The sequence below is a fragment of the Agelaius phoeniceus genome, chromosome 23 (assembly GCF_051311805.1).
Source record: "Agelaius phoeniceus isolate bAgePho1 chromosome 23, bAgePho1.hap1, whole genome shotgun sequence".
Classification (NCBI taxonomy): Eukaryota; Metazoa; Chordata; class Aves; order Passeriformes; family Icteridae; genus Agelaius; species Agelaius phoeniceus.
The window spans coordinates 2099413-2122582 of record NC_135287.1 but is presented as its reverse complement, the minus strand read 5'-3'; the positions used below and the strand labels follow the sequence as shown (position 1 = coordinate 2122582).

Genomic DNA, 23170 nt, shown 5'->3' with positions numbered 1-23170 from the left:
ACCAAGTTTCTCCAAGCCCCAGCCAGCCAAGCCTTGAGCATTTCCAGGGATGGGGCAGCCACAGCTGCTCTGGGCAATCCTCACAAGGAAGAATTTCTTCCCAATATCCAACTCAAATCTCTCTCAGTTTAAAGCCCTTGCCCCGTGGAGCCCTGCGTGCCCTTGCAGCCAGGGAGAGGAGCTTGGACCCTCCTGCTGCAGGATTGGTGATATTTTGCCTGATTGGTGGGAGGAATGATGAGGAGGACTCCATGATATCAGAAGGCTAATTGTTGCCCTGATTTTTTAAGATTTTCTAAGCTTTCTGATGCTTACATTCTTGTAACGAACTTTCTTACACACTCTATGTAAATAACTCATTGTTTTACATTCTTTTATGGAAGAGGAGAAATGTAATAAACTGTTGGTTTGTCCAGTGTCATTGGAGAGGTGGCACTTTCACCCTCCAATCCACTGTCACTTTTGGAAATCTAAAAATGTTAGAATCAGAAAAATAAAAGTTCCTTTTTTACCTTAAAAAGAGCAGCAAGTCCGCATCATGTTGTTTTGTGTCCTATAGTAACAGCTAAATAATTGTTTTATTATACTATATTATTCTATAGTATATTACACTACATCTAAACTGAAATTGCACAAGCACTCAACTGAACAAAATCTTGTGACTGTCTGCTGACCTTGGACACGTGCTTGGCCCTGATAGGCCAAAGAAACAAAACCCCATCACTCTGGGTAAACAATCTCCATATTGCATTCTACTTTGGCACAACACAGGAGAGCAAATGAGATAAGAATTGTTTGGATCATTCTTTTCTCTGCTTCTCTCAGGTTCAGAGGATGTGAATCCCACACTGCAGGGCTGCGGGTCCGGCAGGCTGAGGCCCCGTGGGTTGGGACTCACAGCTCTGGGTGCCTGTGCCCGCTGCTCCTGCAGCCCTGCCAGCCAAACCCTGCCAAGCCACGTGTTCCTCTGCTGCCGAGGCACAGATGGGCCTCGAGGGCCTGTGTGCAAACATTCCCCCACACCTCGAGGCGCCCGTGAAGCCGCGGCAGGCGGCTGGAACCCGGCCATCCGCGGGAGAGGCGCAGCCGTGGGGAGGGCTGGGCTGCGCCGGAGCTGCTGCTGGCGGAGGATGAGATGCTCTTGGCTGCTCTGCACTGCATGACACCTCTAGTACTGCAGAGAAGCATTTTAAAAGGGAGAGAAGCAGCTCCCCAGTACAAAGCCAGGAGTTTTTCCTCTGCTTGTACTGCAGAGTTTACTTTTATTATACAATTTTCACCCTTCATGGCTCAGATGTTTTGCTTGCGTTTCATTGCTGACCCACAGGCCAATCCTCAAAGCAGTATTTGCTCAGGGTTTTGTGTGTGTGTGGCTTTAAAGTTCTTTTTTTTAAAAATAAATTCAGTGTGGGCAAAACTTTTTTTCTTGATTTATGACAGGCAGGGGAGTGATGATGGGTTTTTCTGCTGGAAGGCAGGAGAGCAGGAGATGAGGAGGGTGAACCTGAGCAACCTGGGGTAGTGGAAGGTGTCCCTGCCCTGGCAGAAGGTTGGAAGAGGTGGCCTTTAAGGTGCCTTCCAACCCAAACCATTGTGGGATTCTGTGACTCTGTGGTGCTTTCTGGGCTGTGATGCATGTGCAGGGTGGAGCAAAGCCCTCGTTGCAGGAAGGGTGCTTGTCCCTGTGCACTGCCTGTTCTCAGCTGCTGACCCATGAGGGCTAAGAAACTTCCGCCACGAATCACTTCCCAGCTCTGTGTTCTCCTTATCATATCACCCAAACCTGGAAGCTAATTGGCTGCTCCTGCTGCATCCAGCAGTGGGGCTGGATTTGGGCTCTTCCCACAGAGCCACCCTGCTGCTGTTTTTGCTTCTGAGCTCCTCCAGCTTCCCTTCCCCGGCCTTGCCTTCCCACCCTGCCTCATGCCTGATTATATTGGGTCTGCATGTGTAAGTACAGCCTCCTGCCATCCTAATCATCCAAAGTGGCTATTTGAATAACAGTTGTTGGTGCCTGTAGCTTCCTGTAATTTTCCAAAGGAAACAAATCCATGCAGACTGCAATTTTGCGCCTATGAATTTTGAATGAATGTCTCTGAGAGCCTTGATTTCTCTCTGCCTTCCGTCCTCCCCTCCCCTCGCCTGCCTCCCAGGCCCAGCTGAGCCAGAGGCTGCCACCAAAGGGGCATAACTAAGGGGCTCCTATCAGATTCAGGAGGACTTTGGGCTGGAAAGGCTTCATCCCTCCCAGGACAGGCAGCAAAACATGGTGACATGGGCAGAGCTTGCAGGGGGAAGGCTGAGTTGCACCCAACACATTTGCTCCACAGCAGGACAAAGCAAAGCATGGAAGAAGAAGCATCATTTGAGCATCAGGTGTCAGGATTTTTCTTTCTGTTGCTACCTCCAAAGTAATTTTGGGAGGTCCCTGACTACCCAGCTCTGATGGTACCCATGCTTTGGGGCTGTTCCTGCTGGCCAAGCTCTCCACCTTCTAACTCAGAGCAGCTGGAGGACATTTCTTCTCCAGAGCTGATCTTCCTGATGGCAACTGTCCCTATTCATTGTGGAATAATGGAATGGTTTGGGTTGGAAGGGGCCTTAAGGCTCATCTCATTCCACTCCCCTGCCATGGGCAGGGGCACCTTCTATTGCCCCCGGCTGCACCAAGCCCCGTCCAACCTGGCTTTGGACACTTCCAGGGGCTGGGCAGCTTCTCTGGGCAACCTGTCCCAAGGCCTCCCCACCTTCACAGGGAAGAATTTCTTCCCAATATCCAACCCAAACCTACTCTGTTTTATTTTAAAACTGTTATAACCTTCTCCCTCTCAAGTTTCCCCTCCTGTTCCTCTGCGTGTCGTTTTATGACACTGAGGGTTCTCCTTTTTTATGACATTGTTTTTAAAGTGTTTTTATCACCTGGTTTTATTATAAAATTACTGTAGAGCACCCCAAGTGCTGTAGGAGTGAGGAGGGAGAGCGGCTCTGGAAATGCAGCAACTCTTTCCTGAACAGCTTGCAGGCTCGCCAGGGAAGGGGCTGTGATTTGGTGATGGATGGAGTGCTTGTTATCCAGTATATTTTTATCCATACATATATAAAGCACTTTGTGATCCCAGCGGATACAAGGCACTATATAAATGTAAATCATTATCATTATCATTAAATACCTTCTGTATCTTTTAAACCTACCAGTTGGAATCAGATACGTACAGGGCAGCTGCTATCTGGGTTTTGTTGGGGAACCAAATGTGAGAGCTGTGATTTTTGTCTTCGTTAGCAATTAAATGGGATCTCATGAAAGACTCTTATTTTTCCATTGCAATTTTTTCATGCTGCTACTGATTTGAAAGTCACTTCTCACCCACTAGGAGAAATCTCTGCAGAACTCCCTAGCAACAACGTGAATAAGAAACAGCCACCTCAGGTACGAGGATGTTCCTGGGATTATCCGAACCCACCGCAGGCTGTCCGGCGCTCATGAGGATGGGGAGAGGATCCACGGGGTCACGGGGAGGAGAGTTCAGCTCCTCCATGATTTATGACTCAGTGGAGATTACAGACACTTGTCTCCACAAATCTGCAGTGTTTCTGCTTGGCCGCTGCCCAACCCTGGGAGTGAGTGACTGCACCGAGCTCCTGGATGTGCTCCTGGTGCAGCGGGAGCTGCAGTGAGCACAGGGACCATGCCCATGACCCAAGGGCTGCTGTTCCTGCCTCACCCTGCTCCTTTTACCTGCCCTTTAAGGGAGGGATTTGAGCCTGAGGGATCTGAAGGATTGCACGTGGAGGCTTTGGCACCACAGAAATGACCCCAGGCTGTGTTTCCATTGAGGCCATAAATGACCCAATTCCCTTTCTGCCCACAGGACAAGCCAAGCAGGCAGCACTCTGGGAGCCCCTTCCCTGATTTTCCTCCCCTATTTGATTGCTGAAGCCTGTCTTCCTTCCTGCACTTCCAGCAAAGCCACTCAGTGACAGCTACTGACAGCTTCTCCCTGTGGGAATTCATCTCCAGATGCATTATCCCAAATCCTGGAATGGTTTGGGTTGGAAGGGACCTTAGAGATCATCACATTCCACACCCCTGCCATGGGAAGGGACACATTCCACCGGACCAGGTTGCTTCAAGTCCTGTCCAACCTGGCCTTAAACCTCACATTTGGGAGCCAGGAGCCTGCTCTAAGATAAAAATGAATTTTTCAGTGCATTTTTTTATCCTTCGGATGCTCCATTGGTATTTCCCAAAGGGAAATGACAAGATGCAGGGTCAGGCTACACTCAGAATGTAGTGAAGGGCAGGTCCTGGCCCCAGAGACAGGGGATCAGTTGTTCTGAGCCCCCAAGAGACCATCATCAACAGTATTTCATTTCCCCTTGTCATGACAACTAAGGGGATGGATTTAAAAATCTTGGATGTGTCAAGAGTGTAAGCCCTGGCCTTTAAACCCCACTAACCTGCATGCAGTGGCTTGCAAAGGTTTTGCAATATTTAGTTAATGGAACAAGGTTTTTCCTAGTTCTCTATTTTTTCCCCATTTTTTTCATTCTATTTTCCCCAGCCTCTCAGGAGCTGCAGCCTCCTGCTGCCCAGGGGAAATCTTCCATTTAGCTACATTTTCCTTTCTCATTTCATGCTGTAATGGGGATTCATCATAGGTGTTAAATCCATAATTTGCCATGAATCCCTTGTCTCTCTCTGTGGAGGTCAGAGTTGAGTTTAAAGGAACCCAATATTGTGGCTTTGTGGCTGTCCCTGTGGGAGAGCACTGGCCCAATTCCCTGGAGCAGGAGGCTGGAGAGTCCTGGGTGTGTCACCCAATGCCATGTCCATGCTTTCCACCATTCTTTGCCACTGAGGGGGGCAAATTTGAGCACATCAGGGACCTTTAATGTCAAAAAAAGAGTAATAGCTCCTTCCAGAGGGCCATTTGTCCATCTTGGCAAGTGAGAAATATCCTGAAGCAGGAGAGGTTATTCTCCTGTTAATTACCAAGGGCACCCACAGGTCAGTCAGTAAGACATGACCATCCAGTTTTACAGCCCAGCTGAAGCCAGCAGGAATGGCACAGCTCCCAACCCATCCCAGTGCTCCTGCAGGATGGGAGGCTGGAATCCATCACACTGACAGGGCCCTGGGAATGCTCTGTGTGGATGTGTAACTGAGAGATTCATTCCTTCACCACGGGCTGGGAGATGCTGGTTGAGCTGGGAGCTGAGCTGGGAAGCCTGAACCATCCAGTGATGACAGAGTAGCTCAGGCACAGTGGGGCAAGGCTGGGCAGCGCTTCACGGAGCAGGGAAAGGCAAGACAAGCAAAAAGGGCTGGCCAAGATCTTGGAGCCAGGAAACAACATTCCTGCAGGCTGGGCACGGGCAGGGGGCTGGCATCCCTTCAGGCAGCCTCTCCCAGAGCGGCTCCGGCCCTGCCCTGCCGAGCCGCCGCTTCATTTGTCACCCGGGCGATCGATGGCCGAGCGGGGGCTGTCGCTCAGGTGATGTCACGCTCCGAGAGCCTCGTTCTTTGCCAGCTGACAAGGGAGAGACAGTCAATACCTGTGTCAGGTCACCAACAACCCACCGGGCTCCCGGCATCGCCTCCGTGCGCAGCTGGGAGAGGCACAAAGGGCTGCTGCGAGCACAGATGCAGATGCAGAGGAGCACGGGCAGGATGCAGATGGGGGAGCTGGGTCTTGATTGGCAAGAGGGAGAATCGTGCGTAGGAGTGAAAGCAAAGCGAGGTTTGCTCGTGCAGAATGTGAGGTGTCAGCGGTTCAGCAGCGCATGAAGCAAATAATGCCCGCTGTCCACGGGCAGCCCAGGCAGCTGGAGATGCTGGATGGGGAAAGGGAAAGGCTGGTGGGGCGTGCAGGGAGCTGCTGGCCCCCAGCTGGCTTGTGCAGTGAGGTGCAGAGGGGCCGTGCCCAGAGCAGGAGGGGCTGCAGGCACAGGAATGAGTGGTGAGCACAGCAGCACAGAGGGGTCCTGGCACCAGCACCCCCACCTCACTTCACAGCACCCTCATGGCCACCACAGCCAGAGTAACGGAGCCAGGGCAGTGGCAGAGCCAGCAGAAGAGGCTGGGAAGAGACAAAGGCATGACTAAAGATCAGGAGGGTTTTTTTATCAGCCCTCTGTGCTTTGCATCCATCAGGTCAGCCCAGCCCAGCAGACTGCAGGGAAAAGCCAAATGCTTGGTGTTCGATAAAACCACGGGTCAGAACCACGATGCCCTCCCTGCATCAAGACAAGGAATCACAGATTGGTGCAGGAACATGAACATTAATCATTTCTATCTGTGTCTCTTCCTATTTACTCTGTGGTACTTCAGTGTGCAGGTAGGAATGCTGGTGTGGCTCTGAGGGCTTAGGGAAGGGAAGCTTTCATGAGAGAGGAGGCATCAGTCAACTCCAGGGCATTTAGGAAATACAAAGTTTGTAAGAACTGTGTGAGCCCATCTGGAGCAGGGTTTGAGGGACCAGAGGCAGCATCTGCTTAATGCTGACCTGGCCCTGCTGAACTTCCCTGATGTGACTGAACACCAGCCCCTGCTCACACCCAGCCCTGTCCTGGCAGAGGGGCCCAGAGGAGGCCACGGAGATGCTTCAAGGGCTGGAGCCCCTCTGCTCTGGAGCCAGGCTGGGAGATGCTCACCTGGAGAGGAGAAGGCTGCAGGGAGAGCTCAGAGCCTCTGCCAGTGCCTTAAGGGGCTCCAGGAGAGCTGGAGAAGGAATTGTTCCCTGTGAGGGTGGGCAGGCCCTGGCACAGGGCGCCCAGAGCAGCTATGGCTGCCCCTGGATCCCTGGCAGTTCCCAAGGCAAGGTTAGAGGGGGCTTGGAGCAGCCTGGGATACTGGAAGAGCAAGGAAGCAGAGCTAAAGGATCTTTAATATTCCTTCCAATCCAAAGCATTCCATGGTTCTATTATATTTGCCATTTTTAATGTCTGTAAGGTGAAACAAACCCTTTCCTTAGCTTTCTTTTCCCCATGTTTGTATGACTGCAAAGTTGTTACTTCACTGCTGTGGCCCTGGCAGAGCCTGAAGTGGATGGCTCTGTCCCACTGAGAGTTTCATCCTGGCACCCACCACTAGCTCAAATGTACTTACTGGGGATGTAAAGATATAATTTTGCTTGTCTCCTTCAAAGGAAGGAGAACAGAGCTCATGCAAATGCTGCTGCCTTCCCTTCTCCTCCTCCTTCTCCTCACAGACAAGGTGCAAACCTCTTCAGAAGGGGGGAAGCAGCACTTCCCAACACCCAGGTGAAATGTTGCAGTAAAGTAGAAAAATTATAAAAGAAAATCCTCATAAAAGCAGGCCTGCTCTGTTAAGTGGATGGCTGGCCTTGTCAAGCTAGCACTTTGCAAGTTCCCATGTGAAATCAATCCTGTTGTGAGCAGTTCATTAACATAACAATCTATTCCTGGGTGAAAAACCACTAACACCTGCATAAGCATTAAACCTATCCCATGAAAACCAGTGAAGAAAATAGGTAAACAACTGAAGAGTAGAGAGATTTGATGGACAAGTAAAATACCTTTTACTAACCAATAATTGGCAAGAAGGCTGCTAACCCATTGGAGGTTACACACGAGGTCTGTAAACTATATAAAAATGAGTTACACGGATAAAGTAGGGGCTTTTTCCACCATGAAGAAAATGGAGTTTTGTGTGATTTATTCCAATAGTGAAACCCACCTAGGGAGATCTCAAGACCCAGTTTTTTAGCCCTCTCTGTGGTCTGTTTTCCAGCTCTAGACTGCTCCAGGCAGTAGCTGCCTTTCACCTCTAAGCCCCTGGTTTTTTCTGGAATGGTCAATCCCATGGAGATGCCTTCCCACCCCAGAGCCACACAGGGATGAGAGCAAGGAAACCTGGCCACCCTGCTATCAGAAGGAGCTGGCTCAGAGAGCTGTAAACTTAAGCTGCTCAGACACGACATCAAATATTTAGGTTATTTGGGATTTGCGCTCAATTGTTTGATGTTTCTGTTTCGTTCCCAGTAGAGCCACTTGCTGTTTTCCCACTGAAAATATTCCCAGCAGAAAATGCAGCTTTGTGAAGACCTAAAGTTGTTCAAGGAGAAGAGACTGTCTGGAAGAAAATGATCACATTTTCACCACTTTTTTTTTTTTTTTTTTGTTCTGAATTGACATCCCAGCTCTACATGCTCTGAATTTTACATTCAGATAACTGAATTCTATTAAAAAGAATGGAAAAAGGGTTCCAAGCTGAACTGTTTCTAGATTTGAAACATCACCTCCTCACTTTTTTTCTTGCAGCTCAGCACTACAAACAAATGTTGAGAAAGGGCATTTACTCAGGACATAACCTCTTTATTTCCTGATCAAACTCCACTAAAGAGCTTGAAAGCTGGGAAATGCAGATGTCTGGTAATGGAAATGCTTACTCTGCTCTGCAGGGGAGGACTGAAAAAACTTGGCAAGAAAGAGGATTGGAATAAAATAAAAAAAAATAAAATAAAAAGAGGAAAATGGCTGTGATTGAATGTGGATGCATTTGACACCCCAATGACCCTCCTCCTGTCCCTGCCTTGTGCCATTGTAAAGAGACAGGAGCTCTCACTTCAAATTAACTTAATCTGTAGAGTTAAATAATTCATGTTGATTTAAGAAAGCTTTATTCCTAATGGGACACACGTGAAGACAGAGTTAATATTAGAAGAGGCCGTGGAGGGGAGGAAAGAGGGAATTAGACTATAAAAGGTGAAGGTACAAGTTAATTGCTTATCAATTATTCACCTTAAGTCTCTGGAAGTAGCTCCCCTGCCTCCCTCCTCACACCCTCATATTGCCTTTTCCTGCTTGTGGCCAATTTCCCACTGGCACCTCTGGGACCAACCTTTCCCCTGTGCCAAGCAAGTGCTGCCTGGGAGCTTCCTGGGACAGCCCGAGGTATGTGGCTGGTGATGCCTCAGAGTTTAGCTTTTATATTTTTCAGATTCTGTGCTGCTTTAGTGTGTGGGTCTAGGCTTCACATTATGGGATGGTGAGCTCTGGGCACAGAGCAGGGAGACAAAACAATTCCTTCTCTGCTGGGGACCAAGGACAAATGATCCAAATCTCAGGCCCAAGAGCACAAACAACGTGGGCTGGAGAGAGAAAAACAAGAAGGATGGGCCTTCATAACCTAAAGCTGGAATTGGACAATGAACTGCAAGATGCAAATGGAGCAGAACTGATAAAAGTGTGAGACCTCATGACCGGTTGTCCATTTTTGTGACCATTTTGGTTCATCTTGGATGTAGTCCTGGCTCGGCTCTTGTGCTGCCCAAGGTGTGTCCATTGAGGCCTTTTAATAAATCCCTACTTTATTCTTTAGCTCTGTCCAGTCTCTGTTCTAGGTCAGCCTTCACAATGCATTACTGGGCTGGAGGTGCTGCATCTCCTGATGAGGAGGACAGACCAGGACAGCCTTGGGATGCTCCTGCCAAGGTGCCACAAAGGAGAAGAGCCATTCAGTTTCCCAACACCTCATCCATCTGCTTCATTGTCCTTGTTTCTCTATCCTCTGGGCATGGTGGGTCCTGCTAGCCCTGGTCACCACAGGCCGAGGTGTCACTGTAGGCTAGGCTGGAGAATCAGGACTCCTGGACAACTAACCAATATGATTAAGCAGAATCCCTTTATTGTTTACATTTATATATTTATATATTCTAACCCTCCTGCACACACTGATCACACATCTCTTGATTGGTGCCTCTGGCTTGTCCACATGTTCTGCACGCACTTCTCAGAATATGTCACTGGTTACAGTCCAGGTGGTTCACCACCCTCCTTTATCTACTTCTTGTGGTCTTGGAATTCTGTTTCTCAGCTTCTTCTTTCTTAATGTAGCACAATTTATATCTTAGTAACCTTGATGAATTCCAGAGGACTCTGATAAGAATAACTACAAGCAGCATGGCTGGTGCTCGATGTGGCCTCAGTTGTTCAGATACATTGCTACAACCACAGGCCCAGGTGTCACCGCAGGCCGAGATGTCACTGCCGATTGACATGTCGCTGCAGGCTACGGTGACACCACAGGCCCAGGTGTCACTGCAGGCCCAGGTGTCACCACAGGCCGAGGTGTCACCGCAGGCCAAGGTGTCACTGCAGGCCCAGGTGTCACTGCAGGCCGAGGTGTCACTGCAGGCTGAGGTGTCACCGCAGGCTGAGGTGTCACCGCAGGCCCAGGTGTCACCGCAGGCCCAGGTGTCACCACGCTGTGGCCACATTGGCCTGGTGAGCCAGGGCTCCCCTCTCCCTCCCCACTCCCTCCCAGGGAAGCCAAAGCTCTCTTCAAAGTTTCTCCTCGCTTGGCTGCCTCTGAGATCTGGGAACTCAATGCTAATTAACGTGTCTGCAAATCCCAGCTCGGCTGCCGGGGCCTCAAATTCCTTCACGGTCCCGCGAGTGCAGAAGGATCCACGAGCGAGCCCTCTGGCTCCTGAAGCTACACGGCTGGCAGATGCATATTTTAACAACACACATCTGTTGGCAATATAATCTCTTGTATTTGCCCTCCCTGCTCTGAGCTTTGATGGAAGACTGGAGGGAACTCTCCAGTGGTTACAGCCAAAGTGTTTGCTTTGCAATTTCGCTCGATTGCTGCCTGATTTTATTTTTAAATTTCTCCAAGTCCTAATCAGGCTCTTACTTTATTTAATTAATACCCTGGCTTAGTTAAATAGATCATAAATTAAGCAGCCTGCCATTAGAGATGTACCAGGTAGCAAATAGCCCTCCAGTGGCTTCCCAGAGCCTGCCTGGCTTGGGCTCCCCTGCCAAACTGCCTTGACATCCTTTGCTTGCAAAAAATCTGAATGCCTCCATATGTCACAAATCCCATCCCATCAGATTTATGAACCTTCCCTGCTTGGCGCAGATATCCTGAGGAGATTGGGCAGGGACTCCTTCCCCAGAGAGTTTGGGCAATGGTTGGAGGGAAGGTGAGGGAGACCTGGAGAAGGGGAACCCTCCAGCTTTGGGATGCATTAACAACATTTCCCAGCAATATTTGTCCCTGGAACTCCACAAAGAAAAGACTTTCCCTGATGCTGATGACAGTAATAGGCTCGTCTGTTTGAGTGTTTGGACTTCCAAGGCTATGGAATGATCTGTTCCACTACATTTAACCATGTAGATTTGAAAACAATGTGACAAAACCTTAAATATTTAATTAAAATATGGTGTAGCTCTGCATCTGAGCAGGGAGGTAGGAGGCATCAGCCCCATAAAGCTGTTGTCAGACATGAATGACAGCAGCTGGAGCCTGAATCTGGAGGCATTAGGGGATTTCTTGATACCAAGGAAGTGGAAAATCTGGCAAGGATAGACAAGGCAGCACCAACACATACAAAAAAACCAGGCAGGGTCATTTTTCCAGAGACAAAGCTGAGGGTGATAGAGCAGGATAGAGTTCCCCAGAACTGCCTCTAACACCCAGCTGGCTGAAGAGCTTCGAGTCACTGAGAAACCAAGTGAGTCCCTGAGAAACTAGCAGCAGATATTGGGCTCCCAGCCACCAGAGCCCCCCAGCCACCAGAGCCCCCCCAGCCACCAGAGCCCCCCACAGCCACCAGAGCCCCCCCAGCCACCAGAGCCCCCCACAGCCACCAGAGCCCCCCACAGCCACCAGAGCCCCCCCAGCCACCAGAGCCTCTCAGCTCTGCCTCAGCTGTGACTGATCACTTCCTAGAGAGCTGCATGGTTTGCACCCAGCTTCAGGGATGCCTCAGGGATTCTCTCCTGCCCAGGGGAAGTTTGCAGCCTCAGTGAAGCTGGGCAGACTGGGATGAAGGAACGTCCCCCAGGCATCTTCTGTGAGCAGCTCAGGCAGCCTGGCACATCCCTTCCCAACCCAGGGAGATGAAATCTGGGAGATCCAGCTCCCTCCAGACACAGCTGCTTAGCTCACAACTACAGCAGGCTCACACACTGCATGCTAAGAGCAGACATGCCTGCACAGCTGGTGGTGCTGCACATCTGGAAGCACCAGAAATGTCTCTCCCCCTTCACAGACACGTGTTACCCCCCTGTCATGCAGCGAGTTTAGCCTGACAGGCTGCACATTGTTCCCAGCTGTCAGAAACACAGGGGCTTAAGGCTTCTACTCTTCATGTGCCACATCTGTCCCCTCCACTGGGGTGGCTAAAACACAGAGCACGGGTCCCACAGCAGCCCCTGCCCTCGCTGCCAGCACAGGACACCCCATCCCAAAGGAGCAGTGTGAACTGCTGATCACCAACCCCCTGAAAAGGTGAGATCATCACTCCTACCTCACCAATCTGCCTGAAATGTCATAGAATCACACAATTTCCTGAGCTGGAAGGGACCCACAGGATCATTGAGTCCAACCCCAGGCTCTGCACAGACACCCCAACAGTCCCACCCTGTCCATCCCTTAGAGCATTATGCAAATGCTCCTGGAGCTCTGGCAGCCCTGGGGTTGTGATCTCTTTCCCCCCCTCAGAACATCTGCATAAATACCCCTAAAGTTAAAGATGAGCTACCAGTCAGTTCCAAACCCACACTGGCTCATCGATTTGGCCTAAATTGAACATGCTGTAACTTTAATTTTCTTAAAAGGAAAACACTCTGCAAATATAAGCTGCTGAACATCTTAGGTAAATGTACCAATTAGCAACTACTATGTATATCCACATAAACATTAACTACCATCTATTCAACACATTCCATAACCCCAAAGATAATAACGATTTCCTTTTGATCCACAAAAACATCTCTCTGCTCAATCAACGCTTCGCAGCATCTCTGACGTACGCCCTGGGACTAAATTAGTTTTGAAATCTTTAGCTCTAATTAAATAACATTATTTCTTTTGTCTGGCTCCCACAATGTATTCTGCTTTCACAACAGAAGGAGGGAGCCCAGGAGAAGGAGGGGTTGTCGGTGAGCAAGACAACGTTCCCCTTTCCTATTCATTTCCAGGATTATTTCATATATGGCACATGTCAGAGCTCTGAGCTGCTGCCAAGGGTTGATTGAGAAGAAGGAGGAATCAAAGGAAAATCATCATTATCATCAGGGTCAGGGAAGGAAGGGATGGCAGCTGTGAAATTTGGGAGTAGGGAATGTTGTAGGGTTGTGGAGGGAGGAAAACAAATGCAAGGGAGATTGCAAACCAGGAATTGGAACTCATTTTCATAGTGCAGACTCCAGAGAAGTGCACCTTCAACCACAGCTGGTACCTTAATTCACTTGTTTTGGGTGCTTAGAACTAATCAGTGTTGATCTGACTAAAAGCACAGAAATTCTTGATTTGGATCTTTTTAAAATGTGGGTTTTTTTTCTCCCTAGAAACTAACCAGGAATAAAAACAACAAGGAAAAAAGAAATCCAATCTTCAATTTAAACAAACTTAAATATGCAAATGGTTTCACTTTGAGGGTTGAATAATCAGGATGAATGTGGGAGCAGCAACGCAGACTGGGTTTTGTCCAAGTTCCTTAAGAAAAATACCATTTTCATTGAGCTCTCTGAAGCCACGTCCATGCTGGGAAGCCTCACTGACGTGCCTGCCTTTTCCCAGCACTCCTGTGGGGAGAGCCTCCCTCCTGCTCTGCCAGATGGCCAACAAAGCCCTCCAGCTCTGCCAGTGCTCCCCACCCATCTCCCACAAAAAAAAAGGTCCTCAGCATGATTTTGGGATTCCAGGTAATATCCTCCTGTGCTGCTCATGGGAAAGATGAATTACTGAGAAACACAGGGTGATAAAATATTAGTATGTAGATAGTTTAAAAATACTGCATAGTATGAAACCAGTCTTTCCTCAGGGGGTGGAGTTGTCCTGGTCCTGTAGGCAGGGTAATGCATAAGTGATGGCACTGACACTCTTCATATGCTTAAATTTATGGACAGACTCTCTTGAATTGGGGCATAAATCTGTAAAGCTGAAGTGCCAAACACTTGGTGGCTGTGTTACTCCTAGAACTGTCATACTCCACCCCAGAGCTGCTTCACTCCCCAAGCAGCTTCCTTTGATCCTGTTCTCAGGACTGAGCTGCTCCCCCACTGCTCTCACCATGGATTCATTCCCAGCCCTCTTGATCCAGCAGCAAAACATTTTGTCAAAAGCTACTCAGTGTGAGCACGAAGGCAGTGAAACCCCAAGAAACCCCGAGGGTGTGAGGAGCCAGGACTCACCGAGGACGGTCAGCCGGGCAGGTCTGGATCGGATGGCGGCCTGGATGGCCTGGCACTCGTACACGGCGTCATCCTGGAGGTCAGCTCGCAGGATCTTCAGGTGGTGCTGACCTGACAGGTGGTCTCCTACGACCAGATAGCGTGGGTAACCTGCCCAAGGCAAAGCACGGGTCAGGAGGCAGCTGGGGTAGGCACACAGTTTGTGGTGATTGGGATGGGGCTGAGCCTCATCCCCCATGGGTGCAGCTGTGAGCAGCACTGACAGCAATGAGCCATGGAGTGCCCAGGTGTGCTGAGCAATCACCCACGGAATACAGGTGTAAGGCATGAACCATGAGGACTAAAGAACAAGAAGTGCTGATGCTTGAAGCCTTCTGAAGTGGTGTGGTGTTACTCTGTATGGGTTGAAGCTTTCTGAAATTGTATAATGATACTCTGTGTATCGTGGCTGTCTTAACTGCAATATATGCTGCAACAAGCTGGAGCCATGAGCTCAGGGATGAGGAGAGCAGAGCATGGATCCAGAGCCCCAGCATCACACAGCAATTCCCAGGATCCAGGCAGCTTCCTCCTCTCCTGTGCACCCAGCCCAAAGAGAGAGAGAGAACCTGCCAAATCCAGGAAAGAGACTGCATGTTTTGCTCTACAGGTTCAAAAAACTGCTGATGAAGGAGCATTAACTGAAATCCCAAGGAATCATGGGATCATAGAATGTTAAGTGTTGGAAGGTTTGGTTTTGACCTTAAAGATCATTGGGATCCAAGTCCCCCTGCCATGGGCAGGGACACCCCCCACTAGATCAGGTTGTTCAAAGCCTTCTCCAGTCTGGCTTTGAACCCTTCCAGGGCTGGGGCATTCACAACCTCCCTGGGCAAGAAAAAGGGGTGAGCCCTTCCACCAGGAAACCCACCACCTCCTGCTCCTCTGCAATCCACCATGGAATAGCCTCAGCTCCTGGAGTCAGCTGAGGTGACACCCTGGAATACAACCATGATTAGCTCTGTGTAAAGCTTGGACAGGGGTCTGGGGGTGTAAGAATCCGTGTCTGGGTGGGCTGTTCAGGTCATAGGATACAAATCATGTGAACAGTGCAAATTACCAAACATTCAGTGCAAACAACTAAATAACAATTTAGTGCAAAACAACATGGGGGCACCTGCAGCCCTGGTCAGCCTGGCTGGACACACAGGACGGACACACGGGAGGAAAGGTGCCACCCCTGGGTCCTCCTGTGCCCAATGCCCTGTGTAACACAGCACTGGCACACACTTGTGCTTCTGTTGTTTCTCGAGTTAGCAACAGCAGGATTTGCTCTCCTGAACCGCGAGGAGTACAAATGATGGGTTTGTTTGTATTGTGCTAATTAGACACTGGCTGAGCTGGTATCACGCGAGCTGGCAGCTCCTGTGGCTTCCAGCAGCCCTGGCTCTGTTAATTGTGGAAGTCATTCACATCAGCTCCCTACTTCACTGGAGCTCTTGTTACTCAGTCGTGTTGCAAGGTCTTGCATGGGAAGCTCAGCTCTCTAATAGATGCAAAAATTGTGGCTCAGAGCTCTGAAAAACAGGCGAAGATGGGGCTGCTCACTCAGGCACAGCTCTAAATGAGCAATTATATGTATTAATAAAAAACTGAGGGAAAGAAGGAGCAGGCACTGCACTCTAGGGGAGAGCAGGGTCCCTGGAGACCAAAAGGCATGGAGCCTCCCCTGGTTTCTCAATGCTGCTTCTTGCCTTGGGGAAAACTCTCCCAGGTCACTGGGAGCTGAGCAGTGTCACACGTGCACAAACTCTGCAGAGCCTGGGGGACACTGCAGCTCCTGAAGGGCTCCATGTCCTCCCAGGCTGTTTCCAGCAAACACTCTTCCTATTCATGTGAAATATTTCAGTTCCAAATTAGTGTTTTCCAGAAAAATGTACAGAATAAACTCGAAACTTCCCCAGTATTGCACCAGTCTTCACCAGCTGCAATTAACCCTCAATCCCAGTGAGGATGTGGGACTAAGGAATGTGACTTCTGAGCAATTTGGTCACCAAACTATAATTTGTCAAAACGAAAGCCTGAGGAAGCCACAAACACTTGTCCAAAGCAAACAGAGGCTTGTGGGTCCCTTCAAAATCAGGATATTCTATGGTTCTTTTTGTTTTTGAGAATATCAAAACAGGCACTTGCAAAATTTATAAAACATTTCATCCCATATTTTGGAAAGGTGACGTTAATTTCCAAGGAAATCAAGCCAGGCCTTACAAAGGGTCAGGCGACATCTGTGGGAGCCAATAGATTTGTTTCAGGTAAGAGCAAAACAGATTTTAATTTATTCCAGGCATCAGTGCCTATTTTTGGGTGGACTGGAAGGTGTTGGAGTTGAAATGAAAACATAATTCCCCAAATAAATGTTGGACGAGGAGAGCTCCTGCTTTCCTTGTTTATGGAGGGTGGGAGGGGATTTTTTTTTTCTTTTGGTTAAAGTTGGGATTAAATGTGTGAGATGGTATTTTTCATTTGGATTTAGAAGTTTATTAATTTTTATTTATATTACAGTTTTATAAATTATGAGTTTTATGGTATCTTATTTTAATATGTTAAAAAGGGAGTTGTATTTTATTTATAAGTTTTTTTATGGATAAATTGTTTAATTAAGAAATGACACTGAAATCAGTTTTATTTTTACCTTAATAACTAATTATTTGTGACTTGTTTTATTTTGTTTATATTTAAATTTATAATTTATAATTATAAATTAATTATTTATTTTATTTAGATCTATTATTGCTATTCTTATTTATTTTTATTATGGCTTTATTTATATTTATTTTTATTATTAATTAATTTTAATAATTTATTTTAATTGTATTTATTTTGTATTTAATGATATAATCTTATTTAAACTTATGAAGAAGGATTGTTTTTTGTTTAAAAACTTTTATTTTGTTATATATATTAAAAGTTATATTATTTTATATTATATATGAAATATATTAATAATTTAAAATTTTAAATTTTAAGCTTTTTATTACATGATATTATACACTTTTGTTTAAAGTATACGTATATAATTTTCATTTTATTATTTCATTTTGGAAGGTTTTTTTATGGTTTTAGGTTAAATGTAGTGTTTTCTTTGGGGTGTTTGTCAGTACAGAAAGTTTAAAATTCTTAGTAACTAGAGTTCGAACAGGTGGGTCCTGACTTATTTTTTAGAAGATTTTTTTACAGTTTTATGATTAGTAAGAGCCTGATTGAGCCTGATGTTGGACTCCAGGGGCTCTTCAAAATGCAGTTTAATGTATCCAAAATGCAGTTTATTGTATCCAAAATGCAGTTTATTCCATCCAAGAGGTTACAGCAGTCCAGAGTGTGGGTGACAGAGCTGTGCCTACAGCTGTCAGCTCCAGCTGCAGGCAGGCCTGGAGCCCTTTGGTTTTGGTTTCATTGCATTCTATACTTTTCTTTTGGTTACATTGCATTCTATACTTTTCTTTGCTGAGCATCTCAATAGAGTAGAACCAATCTATACCTTAACTATTATCTATAGCCTATCATAACTACTGTAATTACCATATTCACATTGCTATTCTCCAATCACTCACAGTCAGTACATTACAGTTTAAGCTAGAAGTTGTTTTTCAGTTTTCTTGCAGTGGAAAATTCTGAGACCTTTTTTCTACTTGCAACATTTGCTGACTTGTTTGCCTGTGCTCTCTTTCTGCTTGGTAAAAACATCTTCTTGTTTGGGGTGGGTTTATCCTTTGCTCTAAGCCATAAAAACCCCTTCTAACCAACACACCCTTTGCCTTCTTGGTTATCCAGTGAGACTGGCTCAGCAATTCTTTTCTTCTATATCAAAATCTGCTTCCATCTCTATTCCTTCATCAGACTCTACATTTAAAAATCTTTCTGCCAAGCACACATATCTGCGAGACTTTCCTGTCAAACTTTCATCCTTCTCAACAATGGTCAAATGCAGTGTTTTCTTGAGGGTCAGTGTTTGCCAGTACAGAAAGTTTACAGTCCTCAGTCCCCAGGGTTCTAACAGGGTGTCCCCACTTACTTGAGAGGTCCCGTCCGACGCCGAGGGCCAGCCCGTCCTTGATCCAGAGGACGATGCCATTGTACTCGGGGATGGCGCAGAGCAGCGTCACCGGCTGCCCCGCGATCACCACCTGGTCCTGCGGCTGCTGCGTGAACGAGGACGCCTGGCCTGCAAGGAACAGAGAGGAACAGGACACTGTCAGCTCTGCAGTGCCTTCCTACACCATGCACTTCCTTGGGATGCAGCAGGCCAGGATGCTCCTGGCACAGCACAAATGGGAGACTGAGCTCAGCAGCTCGTAATTATGTGTTTGCTTAATTACGTGATTGACCCATAGAATGATAGAATGGGTTGGAAGGGACCTTAAAGCTTATCCTATTCACAGGGAGGAATTTCTTCCCAATATCCCATCCATCCCTGCCCTCTGGCACTGGGAGCCATTCCCTGTGTCCTGTCCCTCCATCCCTTGTCCCCAGTCCCTCTCCAGCTCTCCTGGAGCCCCTTCAGGCCCTGGCAGAGGCTCTGAGCTCTCCCTGGATTCTCCTCCAGTTGAGCAGCCCCAGCTCTCTCAGCCTGGCTCCAGAGCAGCCCTGGAGCATCTCTGCAGCCTCCTCTGGACTCACTCCAGAAACTCCACATATTTCCTGTGCTGAGGACCCAGAGGTGGACACAGCACTTTGTGACAGACAAATATTTGCAATATTTTTGCTCCCTGGGGAGGGGGAAAAAAGCTCCAACCAAGAGGCACCAGCATTTCTTGTAACAGTTTTATTCCAAATTGTGGTGGTAGTGTTTCAGCCACAACGATCACAGACAGAGAAGCAGCAGGATGTTCAGCAGCAGCAATATTTTATATTACACATAATAAAAGAGGATGTTGATCCTCTGCTTCTGAGCCTTGCTCCCACCTCGTGTGCTCTCTGAAATCAGGATGTGCAAGGAAACAACCTGCTATAAAACACACTGGGAAACAACCAACTGCTGCTGTTCTGCTCCCTCCCCAGGTGTCACCTCCTGGCATTTGCTGGGAACTTCCCACACATCTGGAGGGGAAGGGAAGGCCCAGCTCTGCCTCAGCACTGCCTTTCTCAAAGCTGCATTGTCAAACTCACAAATCTCTCCTCACCCTTCCCTACCTGCAATGCTGCAATAACAAATCCCAGCCCCGGGTCATCTCCTGCCATGGTGGGATGTCTCACACCTCAGGTGTGACATGGCACTTCTCATTTTCCATGGGAAGCACTCCAGTCACTCTAACTTCTTCCACAGCAGAGTTTACTCAGCATTAAGTTTTATTTTCACTCTCCCTTGGCTTTGCCATGATTGAAAATTATTCAGAGAATCAGAGAATCCCAGAATGGTTTGGGTTGGGAGGGATCTTAAAGCTCATCTCATTCCACCCCCTGCCATGGGTGGGGACACCTTCCACTATCCCAGGCTGCTCCAAGCCACATCCAACCTTGGACGTTGCAGGGATTGAAAGTGTTCCAGGGATTCAAAGTGTTAAATCCTGATATTTCTTTTTCTTTCCATAATGAGAGCATGGGACAACCCCAAAATCCCCCTGCAAAGCCACAGTCTGAAGCTGGAAGATCCTAAATGTGGGGCCATTTCAAATCTGCTGATATCTGGGCTGCTGTGGGTACAGTTTTTTGTGGGAGTTGGTTGTAGAGCATCCCAATTGCTCTGCCCTCACTTATTCTTGCTCTGATTCTGGATTCAGGAGATGATCTGGGATAAAGGTGTTGGGGGGAAGGCAGAAGCACTGAATTGCCCCTCAGTGAGTTACCTGTGGGGTTTGTAGGACCGGGAGGTCTCTGGGTAGGAATTATGGCCCTGCATCAGAGGCTGTGCCCTCCACTGAGTGGCTGTTCAGTCCATGGAAGGAAACTGGGCTGGAGGAAAAATTCCTCTTGAAAACCAATTTGTCAAAGTGGGACAGTCTCCATGTGATCCACCCCAAATCAATTCAATCCTAATTTACACCGACTACATTTAATCATTGCCTGATGATTAATCCAGAACCAAGGTTAAGTGTGACACAAGTTCTTGCATCTGAACTTGTTTCCAGATGAGCTGCAGGGCCTTTCCTACAGGGCAGGGCTCCAAAGCTCCATCACTTTTCAGCTCATGCTGTTGAACCAACGTGCGCCCCTACATGAGTGCTTATATTTCAATTTAATTTATTATAGCTTCAGCTCACTCTTAGCCACCTAAAGGAGCACAGGGAAAAGCAGAGCTGCCCTTATGAAATTCCATATGTATTAGATTACAGGAAGGTAAAAGGCCCAGCTGGAATTTTTGCAGATCTCCAGGAGTACCTTGGGCACCTTGTTTGTGGGTATTTTGGAGATCCCAAGTCTCCAGCACCCACATATCTCCAAGGAACTCTGATATTCACCCCAGATACTCCAAAAGGCCACAGTGGTGGCTCTTGGCATGGTGCTCCCTGCACAACAGGGCAGGTTAATTCCAGAGGAGATTCCAGTTTTTCCTGCTGGGAGGCACTCGCTGGAAGTCATGGTGGCCTCTGACACAAACCTTTGTGCTGAGATTTGAATATTTGATTTCAAAGGGAATATGAGTCAGCTCTGTAGCTCCATATTTTTCTTTTTTTTTTTTGATTCATAAAGGACAAACACTTCTAGGACAACAGGGAAAAATGGGATGAGAGAGAAAACTGAGAAAGCAGAAAAAGTGGGTGTTTTGCTTTGTTGTTTTGTTGTTTTATTTTAATATATACTTTCCACCCACTAACTGGGTTTTCACAGCTCACTCTGTAATCCTGACAATTCTCAAGGCAGAGCTGGGCGAGCAGGGACAGTGCAGGAATGCAGCAATAACCCAAAAAGATTTGTTTTATCAGTGAGAATTATCAGGTTGTCAGCTGGGAGCTGCACGAGCTCTAATGAGAACGCAGAGGCACAAAGTGGTGTCTGTGCCCTCTGCAAATGCCCATTAAGCACAGGCTTCATTTGATAATTGCTGCTGGAAATGAAGCTCTTTTTATGTTTTATTTTTCCTTTTTCTCCTATTTCTTGATTTGTTTTAAAGACGAGCTGATGGCCATGGAAAATCAGAGCAGAAACATGGCATATGTCTCCTGTATTTTCCTTCCCTGTGTTTGTTCAGTGTGAAGAATTGTCACTTAAACCCATTTTTTATTCATCCAAGGCTCCATTTCAGCTACAAACAGCTCAGATTCAGTCACAGGAGAGGAAAGATGGGTGTAAGGACCTTAAGAGCATTACCTGGCCCAGTCCCTGCTCCACAGCAGGATCATCTCTCCCTAAATCTCAGATAAAATAAAAAGAAAAAAGTACTGAAGACAGAGCTCAACTCACTTTCAAATCAGCTTAAAGTCTGATTACTGGGTTTAACTGGGTTTGGAAGATCAGAGGCCTGTCCACGTTGCAGCTTATGTCTTAATGTCAAAGGAACAAGTAATTTGCAGAAAAGTTTTAAGGGAGATAAGATACTTGACAGAAAATAACTGAAAATGAGGAAAGATTGGGAAAGGGTGATTTACAAATGCAGGCTGAGCGTTTTTAGCTACAAGAAAATGGGCTGAGAGATGTCAGTTGGGTATTTTTCTAGGAATGTTTAAAATGGAATTACAAAATGACGCTTTGGTTTCAAAGCAGGAGGTTTCACTCCAACCTGTTGGGAAGCAGGAGCTTCCCAGCTTCTCCCCTTCCACTATACAGAGTTTCAGCCATAAATACTGGTTAATCCAAATCTCTGCAGAATAGGAGCTCATCTGAGAATCATGGAATTGTTTGGGTTGGAAGGGAATTTAAAGCCCCATCCAGTTCCACCCCTGCCATGGCAGGGCCACCTTCCCCTGTCCCAGGCTGCTCCCAGCCTTGTCCAGCCTGGCCTTGGGCACTGCCAGGGATGCAGGGGCAGCCCCAGCTGCTCTGGGCACCCTGTGCCAGGGCCTGCCCACCCTCCCAGGGAACAATTCCCAATTCCCAATATCCCATCCAGCCCTGCCCAAGGGAGCCATTCCCTGTGTCCAGTCCCTCCATCCCTTGTCCCCAGTCCCTCTCCAGCTCTCCTGGAGCCCCTTCAGGCCCTGGCAGGGGCTCTGAGCTCTCTCTGGAGCCTTCTCCTCTCCAGGTGAGCACCCCCAGCTCTCCCAGCCTGGCTCCAGCCCTGGAGCAGCTCCGTGGGCTGCTCTGGACTGGCTCCAGCAGCTCCAGCTCCTTCCTGTGCTGGACCCCAGAGGCAGATACAGCTCACCACATGAGCCCAACAAGAGTCCAGGCATGGCACCCTCATCACCCCTGTCCTTGTCATCTCCTGCTGCACAAAGCATCCCCAAATCTGGATTTGGGAAGTGCTGCATAACAAAGCAGGGAGATGCAACAACATGTCCACGTGCCCCCAACCCAAGTGTAGCCCTGTTTTACTTCCACATCCCATCTTTCCTTAAGTGTGAAGACTTGGAATATTTTCAAGGAAATGACTGAGTTGATGCCTGGCTTCCTGGGAACTTCACTGGGAGTCACTGGGCACTGACTCTGCCCCTGAGAGTGTCCATTGAGGATCTGCCCATCCAGCACAGACATGCTCTGAGCAGAAGCAAAGCTCAGGGCTCTGAATTCGTTGTTGAATTTTTTTGTTTTGTTTTAAAAGCAAACAGCTATGGAAATGAGATGCTAATGAAGCCACTTGGCCAGGGTCCAGCGCAGTGTCCCACTGCACTCTGGAGCTGCCCTGCAGCTGGATGTGCGCTGTCACCACAGGTCACCTGCTGTCACCAGAGGAGCTCTTGGTCCCAGAGCCTTCCCATCTCCTCCTGCTTGCTGCTTTGCCCCTCTCTCTGAGGAGCTGCCAGTGCTGCAGACATATTTTATGAAAAATCCTTTCCTTGGGATTTTTCCTCCTGAGAAGCTGAGAGGCCTCAGGAACAAAATGTAACCAATGGTTATCTGCTGCTGTGGAATGCAACAGGTGCAT

At 47.9% G+C, this 23170-nt stretch overlaps 1 protein-coding gene across 3 annotated transcripts in view; it reads right to left on the bottom strand.

The window, feature by feature from the left end:
* KIRREL3 (kirre like nephrin family adhesion molecule 3) overlaps positions 1-23170 on the bottom strand; it is a 403514-nt gene that overhangs the window by 95385 nt on the left and 284959 nt on the right. For all 3 annotated transcript variants that reach the window (XM_054647558.2, XM_077189823.1, XM_077189824.1), the window contains 2 exons: positions 18224-18373; positions 14173-14322 (listed from right to left, as the gene is read on the bottom strand). In XM_054647558.2, coding sequence (XP_054503533.1) covers positions 14173-14322; positions 18224-18373 — 300 coding nt within the window. The remainder of the gene's footprint in view (positions 1-14172; positions 14323-18223; positions 18374-23170) is intronic.